The sequence below is a fragment of the Marmota flaviventris genome, chromosome 10 (assembly GCF_047511675.1).
Source record: "Marmota flaviventris isolate mMarFla1 chromosome 10, mMarFla1.hap1, whole genome shotgun sequence".
In the NCBI taxonomy this organism is placed as follows: Eukaryota; Metazoa; Chordata; class Mammalia; order Rodentia; family Sciuridae; genus Marmota; species Marmota flaviventris.
The window spans coordinates 5,433,936-5,448,611 of NC_092507.1; the positions used below are offsets into that span (position 1 = coordinate 5,433,936).

Here is a 14,676-nt window from a genome sequence, read left to right on the forward strand (position 1 = left end):
TACGTTGCATAGCATCATGTTTACAACTCATGCAAGCTAAAAGTGAATGGGGAGCCTCTACCAACTGCACACACAGAGACATTTCAGACAAGATCTTTTGGGGAAACACTATGCCTCTTCATATTTGAACATAATTGTATATTTAACATAACACATCAAAATGTAAATAATTTAACATTTACAATTACCACAATTTAAACTATTAAAGTAGAGCTGGGATGTAGCTCAGTGACAAAGCACTTGGCTCACAAGCCCAAGCCTGGGTTTGATGTCTAGTTAAAAAAAAAAAAAAAAAAAAGAATTAAAATACTATAAAACATATCATTAAGAGTACCTTCACCTTCCAATAAGACAAGAAGATATTTCTTCTTTCTCCACAGTAGTACAAAATTGTTCTTATGTAAAAAGATAATACATGTTAACATGTATGAGCAAAGAAAAACTATCCAGAACTATTCTGCAAGTTGCCCACTGGACCAAAAACAACAAGTCATGTGGCCATGAAAATAAGGTATTTACCACAGTCCTCTCTTGCCCTCAGGGGATCATTCTAAGACTTCCAGGGGATACCTGAAACCACAACGGTGGTATCAAACCCTTTATGTTTCTCTGATACCTACATACACATCTTCAATAACATTTAATCTATTAGGTACATATAAGATCAACAATAATAAATAATAACAAAATTTTTAAAATCATGACTAATTTCAATAAAAGCTATATGAAAGTGGTCTCTCTCCCTGTACCGTACTTGCCCTTCTTCTTAGAGTAATGTGAGATAATATAACTGCCTTCAGATGAGATGAAGCAAGGTGAATGACAGACACTGTGATTCAGCATTAGCTGAGTATTTCAATGGTCACTTGAATACAAGCACTGGGAGACTGCTTCAGTGGATCCAATAACTGAAAGGCTACAAAGTGACTAATTGGCAGGTAGCATATACAGTGTGGATATACTGGACAAGGAGAAAATTCCTAAAATTCACTCCATCCAGGTGGGTGGAGTGGGACAACAAAAGAACATTACTCAGAATGGCACACAATTTAAGACTTATGAACTGTTTACTTCTGGAATAGTCCATTTAATATTCTCAGACTACAGTACACAGGATATGGAAACCACAAAGATACAAACCACTGATAACGGAAAAACTACTGTATAAATTAGTGTCTCCTCCTTTTCCAATGAAGGCACTTATATTAAAAATGTGTACATGTGGGGCTGGGGTTGTGGCTCAGTGGTAGAGTGCTCACCTAGCATACAGAGGCACTGGGTTCGGTCCTCAGCACCACATAAATGTAAAATAAAGAGACTGTGGCCACCTAAAACTTAAGAACATTTTTTTAAAAAGTATACATGTGGCTCAAGTTTTATATAACCTACGGACCACAAGCATTAAATTAAAATAAACAACTCCCAATAAAAACATCTCAGACTGGATTAAAAAGTAGGGAACAAATGCAGTACATAATAGATGCATTTTAAATACAAAGAAAAAAATAAGATTTAAAATAAGAAGCTGGAGAAAAGATATACCACAAAAACAAGCTAGAGTGGCTATGTTATCACCAGATGTGAAGAAAGACATAAATGTACATGTGTCATGTATCTAATGATACAACTTCAAAAATTCATGCAGCAAGCTGGGCATGGTGACACACACCTGTAATCCCAGCAACTCAGGTGGCTGAGGCAGGAGGATTGCAAGTTAGAGGCCAGCCTGAAAAACTTAGCGAGACTCTGTCTCAAAATTAAAAATAATAAAGGGCTGGAGATGTGGTCCAGTAGTTAAGCACCCCTGGATTCAATCCTCGCCCCTGGTGGGGGGGACGACGGTGCAGTATGTAGCAAAAATGAACAGAACCAAAAGGAGAAATAACCATATCCATACTCTTTGATGAGGGCTTTAATACACCTCTTTCAATAACTAAGAATACAACTAGATAACAACAACTTTAATACAATATAGAAGAGCTGAATAATATCAATCACTTTTTAAAAACTAACAATATGGGCTGGGGATGTAGCTCAAGCGGTAGCGCGCTCGCCTGGCATGCGTGCGGCCCGGGTTCGACCCTCAGCACCACATACTAACAAAGATGTTGTGTCTGCCGGAAAAATTAAGTAAATAAATATTTGAAAAAAAAAAAAAAAAACTAACAATATAGCCACACACCCAAAAAGTGCAGAGTAAAAATCATTACAAGTCACATGAAACATAAACCTAGATAAATCACATGCCAACCAAGAAAAAAATTCTCAGTATATTTGAAAAGACTGAAATCATATGGAGTACACTCTGACTACTACAAGGAAAAAGTGGAGCCCAGTGTGGTGGCACAAGCCCAGATGCTGAGGCAGGAGGATCCCAAGTTAAAGGCAAGCCTCAGCAACTTAGCGAGGCCTTATCTCAGAAAAAAAGAGCTGGGGATGTGGTTTAGCAGTTAAGTAACCCTGGGTTCAATTTTGAGTACAAAAAAAAAAAAAAAAAGGGTAAAAAATACATTGGCAATATATCAAAAATTAAAATTTAGAAATGCTACAAGTATCAGAAAATTAAACAATTTAATTCTAAATAATTCATGGGTCAAAGAAAAATATTTCAAAAAATCTGAAAAAACATTTTAAACAGAAAGATAAAACAACTCAAAATTTGACATAAAATGAATTACTAAGATCCCACTTTAGGAAGCTGGGGGAGGGGGGGGGACATCAAATTAAACCCTCAAACAGGTAGAAACACTTTTTTTTTTTTTTGAGGGGCGGGGGGAGGGGGTACCAGGGATTGAACCCAGAGGCACTTTAACCACTGAGCCACATCCCCAGTCCTGTTCGTTTTATCTTTTGAGACAGGGTGTTCCTAAGTTGCTGAGGCTGGGTTTGAACTTGTGATCCTCCTTCTTCAGCCTCCCAAGCCACAGGGATTACAGGTTTGTGCCAACGAGCCTGGCTACAAACAACATTAATAAAAGAGAAAACCAATGAAACCTAACTCTGGCTGCCTCAACAGATCAATAATATTGATAAATTTCTATTAAAATTGGTCAAGAAGAAATAAATTAGCAATTTTAGAAATGAGAAGGGTCAACATTAGCAACTATAAACATAGGCCTATATCTATTTGTAACCTTAAGTAACTATTCATAAATAAGTACTTAGACATGGATGTACTGTGAATTCTAGCAAACATACGGCACCAAAACAAAATCATTAAAACTTTAGAAACTCTTTAAGAAAACAGAGAACGAAATACTAGCCAATGAATGTTTGAGGATACTATTACTTTGGTATCAAAACAAGGCAAATACATATACATACGTGTGTGTGTGTGTGTGTGTGTGTGTGTGTGTGTGAGAGAGAGAGAGAGAGAGAGAGAGAGAGAGAGAGGGAGGGAGGGAGGGAGGGAATATGTGTGTGTGCGTGTATTTGGGTGGGGTACTGTACATTGAACCCAGGGGTATTTTACCACTGAGCCACATCCCCAGCCCTTTTATTTTTTTCAGACAGGGTCTCACTAAGTTGCTTAGGGCCTTGCTAAATTGCTGAGGAGGGCCTCGAACTTGTGATCCTCCTGCCTCAGCCTCCCAAGTAGCTGGGATTATAGGTGTGCACCACTGCACCCAGTTACAAATAATTGATTTTCAAAATAAGGTTGTCAAGGCAATTAAATGAGAAAAAACATCTTTTAAGAAAGGTTAGTCCAATAACTAGCATCTGGATAGAAAAGAAAAAAACTCTTGGAGGGAGGGGAAGGGAGGGGGCAAAGGGGTAGGAATGATGGTGGAATGACTTAGACATCATTACCCTAAATACATATATGAAGACATGAATGATATGCAAGTACTTTGTGTACAATCAGTAACTTGAAAAATTATGCTCTACATGTATAATATGAAATGATTGCATTCTGCCATTGTGTATAACAAATAAATCAATAATAAATAAATAATTGAATAAAAAAAGAAAAACTCTCAGCCCCAACAAGCATCATATACAAAATTAATTTAAAATATAAAAACCAAGATTTTTAGAAGGAAGTACAGAAACAATCTTTGCAGTCTTTGAATCAGAGATACTTGTACAAAAAGAAAACAATGATTTATTGGACTTGAGCAAAATTAAATATAAAGGATAGCATTAAAAGAAAAAAAGATCACTGTATGGAAAAATATTCACAATATAGCAAAGAGGGTCACAAAGAAATTCTATCTTTTTTCTTTTATTTTTTTTGGTACTGGGGGATTGAACTCAGGGGCACTTGAACACTGAGCCACATCCTCAGCCCTATTTTCTATTTAATTTAGAGACAGAGTCTCACTGAGTTGCTTAGTGCCTCACTTGTGCTGAGGTTGGCTTCAAACTTGGGATCCTTCTGCCTCAGCCTCCCGAGCCGCTGGGAGTACATGTGTGTGCCACTGCACCCAGCAGAACTTCTATCTTAAAGACAAAAAGAACTCTTACAACCAAATTATAAAGGACAAATAGTCTAATTTTTTAAAAATTGGACAAAAAAATTTAAACAGATACATTATAAAATAGTATATACAAGTGGGTGATAAGACTTGAAAATATGTTCAACATATCTAGTGATCAGGAAATTAAAATTAAACCTTCTATGATCTATCACTATACACCCCCTAAAGTGGTTAAAATTAAAGAAACAGACACGACTGAGTCTTGGTTAAGATTATAAAGAACTGAACTTCTAGGGGCTGGGGATGTGGCTCAAGCGGTAGCGCGCTTGCCTGGCATGCGTGAAGCCCGGGTTCGATCCTCAGCACCACATACAAACAAGGATGTTGTGTCCACCGAAAACTAAACAATAAATATTAAAAAAAAATTCTCTCTCTCTCTCTATCTCTCTCTCTCTCAAAAAAAAAGAAAAAAAAAAGAAAAGAAAAAGAACTGAACTTCTAGCACACTGCGTATGGAAGTAGAAACTTGCAATCACTGTGGAAACCTGTGGGATGGTTTCTTGAAAAGCTGTCTACTCACAGGAAGCCACTGCCCCACTCAATCTGAGAGAAATGAAATACAAATCCATACAAAGACTTGTATAGCAATGTTCATCAAAACTTTTTCCCTAATTGCCAAAAGCTTGGAAACAACTGAAATGTTCATATGTTCATCAGCAGGTGAATGGCCAAAAAAAGAAAAGAAAAATTGGGTTAAACACATATCCAAATTCACAAATGAAACAACATAAATGGATATTAAAATTATTTTGCTTAAAGAAGTCACACCCAGTCAGGCGTGGTGGTGCATGTCTGTAATTCCAGCAGCTCAGGAGGCTGAGGCAGGAGGATGTGCCCCTGAGTTCAATCACGGTACCCCACTCAACCCCCTGCCCCCCAAATCATACCCAAAATATGACACACAGTATGATTCCATGACACACAATTCTAGGAACTGCCAACTGCTCCACAGTGACAGACAACACTAGTGGTAACCTGGGGCAAGAAGCAGAAGTAGGTTATAAAGGGCAAGAGGCAGCCCTGATGGCTGCTAGAAATGCTTTCGTCTCTTGATTATCACAGTACTTTCAAGATACATACAACAGAAGAAAGGGGGGGAAAAAAAAGCTCACCTAGATTAAAGACTAAGCCAGAACAGGTAACTATACATAAATTACAACCCATTAAGTTGTTTTAAAAATTACATATTAAAAATCTCATTTGTGAGGGATGAAAAAAAGGAATCAAAATAAGTAATCCAAGATTTTACACTTAAAAATAGGTCCATATAAATGTCATAAAAAACTGACAGTTCAACCAGGCAGTGGCTGTAATCTCAATGATTCAGGAGATTAAGGCAGGAGGACTACAAGTTTGAGGCCAGCTTCAGCAACTTGGCAATAAAAATAAAAAATAAAAAGGACTAGGGCTGGGGTTGTGGCTCAGTGGTAGAGCGCTCACCTAGCATGCACAAGGCACTGTAATCCTCAGCACCATAAATGTAAAATGAAGATATTGTATCCACCTAAAACTAAGAAATAAACATTAGAAAAAAAAAGGCAGGGGGCTAGGAATGTGGCTCAGTAGTAGAGCACATCTGTGTTCAATCCCCAGTGCCAAATAAAATAAACACACATATTAACTATTTTAAAATATATATTTAAATAGTCTGACTGAGATGTTTAACAAACTCTAATGTGGCCTGTCATATACGTTGCCTAACCACTCATAGGTTTATTCCGTGGTATGTATACGTGTGCCAGAGATTTAAACCCAGAGGCACTGAACCACCGAGCCTGTCCCTAACCCTTTTCTTTCTTTCTTTTTGAGATGGAGTCTCGCTAAGTTGCTGAGGCTGGCTTTGAACTTGCAATCCTTCTGCTTTAGCCTTTCTAGCCACTGGGATTTCAGCCATGCACCACCATAACCAGCTACCTTGTTTTAAATCTATGGTCTACTGAAGAAAACATAAATCTCATACAATGTATATATCTTTCAAATTTAAATTAATACAGCTCAAACCTTCTACTATTCTAAGGTAACCAAAACAAACACTAAGGCTGGTGATGTGGCTCAGTGGTAAAGCGCTTGCCAAGCATGCATGAAGCCCTCATTCAATCCCCAATTTTGCTAAAATAAATAAATAAATAAAAACGTGTTGCCTGGCACAGTGGTGCATGCCTATAATTCCAGCAACTCAGGAGGATCACAAGATTGAGGACAACTCATCAACTTAGCAAGATGCTCTCTCAAAAAAGAAAAAGGCTGGGAAATATGGCTTAGTGGTAAAGTACCCCCGAGTTCAATCCCCAGAACCAAAACAAGCAAATAAACATCAATGTCTCACAATATTTTTTCATTCACTTTATTTCCATTAATAGATTTAATGAAGATAGAAAAATATTGAACTTTTTTTTGCAATTATCACAAAAAAATTGGTAGATCCTTCATTTCCTAAGTTGCCAATCATTGCTCTGGCCAGTTCTGTGAATCTCTGATACCACTTAACCTACTTTTCCTACACCAGCTGGGGATCCGACAATCCAACTGAATTCTGAAGGTATCTACCTGGAGTCAGTGTCAGGTCTACATGACTGTCCCCATTTCAGATACTAGTTGCAAGACGTACATATTACTTCTTTTCAATTAACATTAAATTTTTTAAACTTCACTTTTCATTAAGGAAGTATCTATAACCAAACCATCAGCCAGTACAATAAGGAAACACAAAAACTGTAACACTAACCTTTTCAACTAATAACAAAATAAGCACACAGTGCACAGCCTTTCAGTGGCTAAATGCATCAGTTCTGCACAACACAAGACACGGGAGACATCATGGGCCAGTCAAGACAGGAAAAACGTCAAGTGATGGCAAGGCAGCTTCAAGGAAATAAAAACTCACAAAATCAAAAACTCTCTAGCAATGCTAATGAAATCTTCAAAAAGAACATGTCACAAAGGATCATGGACAAAAATAGCTAGAATTCTTTCTGAATAAAATTATACTCTACAGAATCCTTAGAGGGTTTGGATAAGAATAGGAATAAAGTGCCCAAAATAGACATTTAATTAAATACAGAAAAATCTCCATCACTCAAAACTCTTAACTGATCAGCAGTTATGAAAGCAGAATTTTTCATACCCTTTTTATTTTTTTCCCCTGGTAGGACTGGGGTTGGAACCCAGGTCCTGCACAAGCTAGGAAAATGCTCTACTACTGAGTTGCACCTCTGGCACCCACCCGCTCTTCTCTCTAAGGTGCTCAGGCTGGTCTTAAACTTGTAAACCTCTGGCCTCAGCCTCCTGAGCACCTGGGAGGTGCCATGACACCCAACTCATAAAGCTTTTATACAAAATTCTAAACAGAAAGAAGTTCATATCAAAGACTTTCTTTTAAGAGTTTATGGCCCTTGTGAATTCATAAACACTTGTACCTAACCCACAAGAACTGTCTGAAGTATCACCAATCTTTGAGTTTCAATGACCTCATCTGTAAGATAACTGCAAAGGTCTCTTCTTGCTCTGTTACTATATATGTTCAGGGAAAAAAATTCTTTAAAAGCTGGGTGCAATAGGATATGCCTGTAATCCCAGTGGCTCGGGAGGCTGAGGCAGGAGGATCACGATTTCGAAGCCAGCCTTGGCAAAAAATGAGGTGCTAAGGAATTCAGTGAGACCCTGTCTCTAGATAAAATACAAAATAGGGCTGGGGGTGTGGGTCTGTGGGTCCAGTGGTGGAGTGCCCCTAAATTCAATCCCTGGCACCAAAAAAAAAAAAAAAAAAGACAAAATCAGTGAGAAAGTATACAAAAGTCTACTTTAAAGTACACAACTGTATTTTATGGAATGTGAAAAAAAATGCAGTTATTTAGAACACAGCACATTCTCAGAAAGTTCCAAAATACAAGAGGCTATTATAGCTTTATGTAATAACCACCTAATTAAACCAGGAATAAAAACCAAAATCAATCAAATTTCTGTACATTTCCTCAACAGCAAGCTGTGTGGTATAACTGTGCAGTAAAAAGATTCCCAGCCAGGCTTGTTGGCACATGCCTGGAATGACACGGGCTCAGGAGGCTGAGGAAGGAGGATTGCAAGTTCAAAGCCAGCCTGAGCAACTTAGTGAGACCCTGTCTCAAAATAAAATTAAATATATAAAAAGGACTAGGGATGTGACGCAGTGCTTAAATGCCCCCTGGGTTCAATCCCTGATACCAAGAAACAAACAAACAAAAAAAAGCAAGCAAACATATAAACTGAATTGGGAAGGAGGATATTTTCTTTCCTATACTATGATCTTTTTGGACTTCGGACATTTAAAAAGTCATCTGACCCTTCTAAGACTTGGATTCATATTTAATTAGACACAGGACATGAGCTCTAAAGTCCCTTCCAATTATAGTGACTGCTCAAGGAAAAAGGGGTGGAAGAACTGCTAAGCCTCATGTTTAATGTCTTATGTAAACATACATAACCAGGCAGATTATCGTATCAAATTTGATTCCATAAATATTCATTATTACTTATTTGGATTTGATGATTTCATATTTGCAACCATACAGACAGGGATTATTTTCAGGTAACTTCAAGATGTATTAATCTACCTATATAGCTTGCAGAATAGTCCTTAGAATATATTCTAAGATTAAAATGAAGTGTCCATTAATAATAATAAATTGCTTTCAGTAATCATATTGTTTATAGCAGTATAAACTGCTATTCTGAGCTGCTGTGTAGATATTATGGCATTAAAGCAAATGAGTAATTATGGTGGCATATCATGCAACAAACTCAATAAGCTCAGAAAGGTTAGGCTCACTGATTTCATTTTACTTTCCATTTTTCAGTTTTTTAAAGTTTTTTTGGGGGGGTGGGGGGTGGGGGGTGGAGTGTATACTGGGGATTGAACCCAGGGTTGTTTTAACCCTGAGCTAAATCCCCAGCACTTTTTATTCTTTATTTTGGAAAAGGGTCTTCCTAAATTGCCCAAGCTGGCCTTGAACTTGCTATCCTCCTACCTCGGCTTCCCAAATATCTGGGACTATAGGCTTGAGCCACTATTCCCAGAAGGGTTGTTATTTTTAAAACTTAACTTGTTTTATTATCATGTGAAATTTTTAAATGGTCCCAAAAAATTTTAAAAAAAAAGTTGTTATCCAAGAAGCACAGCTTCTTCTGTACTCCTCCCTGTACTTTCAAACACGGTTTCAGACACAGTGGAGGAGGTTAAACGCATGAATATATGACCTTGGATTGTGATTTAATTGTTTTCTTGTGTATAAAAAGGTGCTAATAGTAGAACCTACCACAAGTGGGTGCGTGAGGATTAAATAAGATTATCTACACACAGGGATCAGGTTCATGAGATTTCCGTGAGTATCAACCACTATTACCAGGCCTCATTTGAGGCTCATCACAATCCTGGAGAAGCCAGGTCACTGCCTGAGGATACACTGAAGTACAAAGTCTGGCAACTGGAACAACTTGAGCCCAAGGGCCAAGACAACATCTCACCTCCCTTTCCCAACAGCACAACACTGCACTTACTTCTGGGATGACTAGCTTCTTCACACTCCATTGTCATCACATCCTCCCTACAGCTAGCACAGGGGGAAAGAACTTTCTGCCCAGGATGACTTCAAAGACTTACAGTGTTCAGGGCATTCAGGGTGGTATCATCGCGAGATGCTGCAACACAGCCATCCTCGGTGGAACCTCCATCACACATCCCTGCAAATGCAGCCATGCTCCTTGGGAAGAAAGGAAATTCTTTGCTTCATCAGCACATAGCAACACCACAGAGATCTTCAGAGCTCATGTTTAGCCCCTCCAAATTCCACTATCACATGCATGATAACCTACCTAACATGCCTGTTATAGCCCTTCACTCCCCCAGCAACAGAAATGTTACTTTGAGTTGGATTCATTTGTTGTTTCTTCCCCAGCTTTAATAGTACTAAGATTTCAGATCTGAACACATGAATAATCTATTTGTCACAATACCCCACAACATTACAATCTTTTTTTTTTTACTAGACCATTAAACACAGGAGTTGGAATCATTTTGACAAAATCATACGTGCAAGGAATTTGATTACAATTACCATTCCCCCCTGCCACTTTCTCTCCCCTCCTCTAGGGATCTTCCTTTCACTCCTTGATTTGCTTGCTTGCTTGTTTGTTTGTTCTGGTACCCGGAGTTGAACCCAGGGGTACTTAACCACTGAGCCACATCCTTAGTCCTTTTTATTTCATTTTGAGATACAGTCTTACTAAGTTGCTGAGGCTGGTCTCGAACTTGTGATCCTCCTGCCTCTGCCTCCCATGTCTGGGATTATAGGCATGCTCCACCATGCCCTACTTTATTTATTTTTAATTGGTATTTGCTATATATACATAAAGGTGAGACTTCCTTTAGTATAATTATATATGCATATAACATGATTTGATTAAAATCTTTTGAAAGCAAAGTCTCCATATGTACAATTAAAAAAAAAAAGACTTGAGAAGGCATGCAAAATTAATTCCTATTAAAAGTGAGAAGTTGAGAGATTAAAAAACCCTTAGTAGTCATTTACTCCATTTACACATTTTTATCTCTACCTTGGAACACCATGCCTAGCACTGCTGAAGTATCTGAAGTATCTAGAAGTATTTGAAGCAGAATTCAGGAACCTGGAGCTGTGCTTTCCAGTACTACTCACTGGCAATACTGCAGTGTCTCAGAACTTAGTGCAGACAATGGAAGGCTCTCTGCCTGTTATGTACTAAGAATGGATTTAAACTGCCCTTCTGCAGTTTTTATGTTATCAAGTTCTACAGAACCACAGGTAAATGTTTCATGTAGATAAGCCACAAAAATCTCAGGTTCAGGTCTGGCATTAATGAACAACTACAAAGTAGAGAGAACATGAAATCTGAAATGGAATTGTCAAATTACTCAACTGGAACCAGGGGTGGTGGGTGATGATTACATGTAGGGCTTAAAAATGTTTTCCTTCTGAAGAGCTCAAAACCAAGTAAGAAGAATAGTAATAGGGTAAACTATTTTTCTCTGGTAAGATCAGGGCCCTGATTATAGAGGGCTTAAAACTTAGAGAATGCCCAATATATAAATAAAATTTCAGGGAAAGGAGAGTTTGTTCCCTTCTAATCAATTCATATGTCCTAATTCAGAAAGCAGGAGTGGGCAGATTCCTATTACCTTGCTGCCCTCAAGTACATAAGGAGGTCACAGTCATTAACACCAGGCATCCAGACCAGTTCCTCATGTTGGGTCACAGTATCACCATCTGGAGAAGGAAATGGCTGCAACTCTGGAAGTTTGGCCTGCAAGACAGGGATGAAGAGGTCACAACTGAGGCATGTACTAGAAAGAGCTGTTTCAGTAGGCAGTCCCTGGGACGGATGCAGTGGTTTACTGAGACTCTTTCTTCAGCAAAACCACGACTCATTTAAAGTGGCCTACACCACATCAGGACCATTTCACCACAGAACATATTATGAAAAACTGCTTAATCTCTGTTTAGGAAGCAGCAAACACTGTCAAAGTAAACCTGTACCAACACAATCCAAAGAGAACAGAAATGGACATGTGTAGATAAGTAAAAAACAAAACATAAAATGTTGTAGGAGATAACAGCTATGTGATAAAGAAGTGAAACACACATTCATTTCCAACATAATAAGTCTTCAAAGATATATGCAAATAGCGAAAACTCATTTGAGGATATTTGCTGAAAAATTAAATTAGGTGAGCCATCCTATTAGATTAATGCGACTCATGAGAGAGTTAGTAGCAATACTGGTCAACAATATATGGTTAACATGAGAAAACTATGAAGTATTAAGGCTAACATTAAAAATCAACATAGATAGGCCAGGAAAGGTGATACATGCCTGTAATCCCTGCAACTCAGGAGGCAGACTGCGAGTTCAAAGCCAGCCTCAGCAATTTAACGAGGTGCTAAGCAACTGAGTGAGACCCTGTCTCTAAATAAAATACAAAACAGAGCTGGGGATGTGGCTCAGTGGTCAAGTGCCCCCGAGTTCAATCCCTGGCACCAAAATTAATTAATTAATTAATTAGCATTGTAAAATGGACCTATGATGACAGAAACAGAGTGGGGGGGGTGGGGAGGGGGTAGGGTGCTTGTGAAAAAGAAAAAAAAGAACTTTCTGGCATAACAGAAATGTCCTGTACTTGATACGAATCATCAGCATTAATGGAACAGTATACTTAAGAACACTTCACTGTACTGAAGGTAAACCTCAAAAACATATGAAATATTTAACAACAGTGTTCAACATCCAAAATTCTAAGTTGTCAAATTAAAATACCTCAGCCACTTTCTCATCCTCTCCCTGTTGGGGCAGAACAAAAGTAAGCAGGTTTTTGTGACTGTACATGACCATCAGAGACCTGCGAGAAGTTAAATGTTTGTAAGACATACACGTTCTTAACTCAGCAAATGGTGAACCTGGGCATGTGAGTCTGATATTTGAAATTAAGAGTTAATGTTAAGAAGCTCTGGTGTACACAGACTGCATGCAAAAAAAATCTAAGCAAATGAAGGAGGCAACAGTACTGTCCAACAGCAATGAGAACAATATATTTAATTTTAAATAGTCTACTAGCCACATTAAACAAAACAACGCACACCCCTGTTTGCACTAGCCATGTTGCAAGTGCTTCACAGTGAAGTAGGACAGTGTCTCATAGGTGTTCTGCACCGAGAAGTAAAGTGTGCCATGGTGAGATGAATGCAGGAAACAGAGCTGTCCTATCCAGAAACTGCTCCATGCAGGGACAGGAAGCAATATTTGAATACCCTCCACTTTCTTCCAAACTCCAGAATCTTCACTTGTATGTGGAAACTCAGGGTTTCAAATGTTTTTAAAACAACTGTGTGACAAAAAACAACACCAGTAGGCCACATGGCTCTCGGGTCAGGCTGTGACCTCTGCTTTGTACGCACTCTTCAATGTCCACAAATGTGGGTGAAGCACTGACTCTCTCTAAATAAGGATACTCTTGTTTGACATAGTATTGACATTTATAATATTCCACTGTGTGCCACACTATTTCTGTTTAACACTTAGTGAAAATATTAAAATAATACTAAAACACAATAAATACTGGTATCAAAAGGTCTTCAACATGACTACTGAGCTCTGCTTCCCCAGCACGAAGTACAGAACTTGGCATGTAGCTCCCCAATGGCTATTTGTTAAGTTAAAAGTCTTATTGTTGGGGAGCAGGACCAATTCCCCCAAGAGAAATGGATTAGAAATATAATTAGACAGTACGCAGGAAAAAAATAGAAAAAAAAATTAAATATTTTTAGTTGTAGATGGACAATACTTTTATTTATTTACTTATTTTTATGTGGTGCTGAGGGTGGAACCCAGTGCCTCACACATGAGGCAAGTGTTCTACCACTGAGCCACAACCCTAGCCCTAGCAATGGTTTAAATCACAGGAAATGGTCAGCCTTGCTGAGAAGAGAAATGCAAATTAGTAACAAGGATACCCCGTTGCTCATCTATCTCAGTAATGACAGAGGAGAATCAATATTACCCATTTGCTTGCCCTCCAGGCCAGCTACCCAACTTTTGAGAATAGATGCAAAGACACAATGGCAAATATACAAAAGTCAATATGCAGAGGCTATTCACTACAGCACTAGTTACAACAACAAATGACTTAAGTAGCACAAATAACCATCAACAGGGACTGGAAGAATGAACTCTTCTATCCACTCAGAGTTCTACAAAATGGCAGAGGGAAAGAAAAGGAGCTCCAGATGTTGCTATGGAGGAAACAACAGGATGTATTGCTGAAAGAAAAAAAGAAGGGGAAAAAAACGTGTGCATATCATGCTATCATTTACCTAAATAAATACATAAAAATAAGAAGTTTCCAGAATAACAATCTCAGCCCAGCGTGGTGGTCATGCCTGTAATCCCAGAGGCTGTGGCAGGAGAAGGCAAGTTCAAGAACAGCCTAGGCAACATAGCAAGACCCTGTCTCAAAATAAAATTTAAAAAGGACTGGATTGTAACTCAGTGGTATAGCACTTGCCTAGCATGTACAAGGATGTGGGTTCAAACCACGGGACTGCAAAAAAAAAAAAAAAGAAGAAGAAGAAGAAGAAGAAGAAAGGAGTAACAATAACAATGTATTGAATTATTTCCACTCTAAAATCTA

The 14,676-nt window shown here is 38.3% G+C and overlaps 1 protein-coding gene across 5 annotated transcripts in view; it reads right to left on the reverse strand.

The window, feature by feature from the left end:
• The window catches only part of Rere (arginine-glutamic acid dipeptide repeats), a 396,954-nt gene that overhangs the window by 117,455 nt on the left and 264,823 nt on the right, over positions 1 to 14,676 (reverse strand). For all 5 annotated transcript variants that reach the window (XM_071617313.1, XM_071617315.1, XM_071617314.1 and 2 more), the window contains 2 exons: positions 11,671 to 11,795; positions 10,117 to 10,216 (listed from right to left, as the gene is read on the reverse strand). In XM_071617313.1, coding sequence (XP_071473414.1) covers positions 10,117 to 10,216; positions 11,671 to 11,795 — 225 coding nt within the window. The remainder of the gene's footprint in view (positions 1 to 10,116; positions 10,217 to 11,670; positions 11,796 to 14,676) is intronic.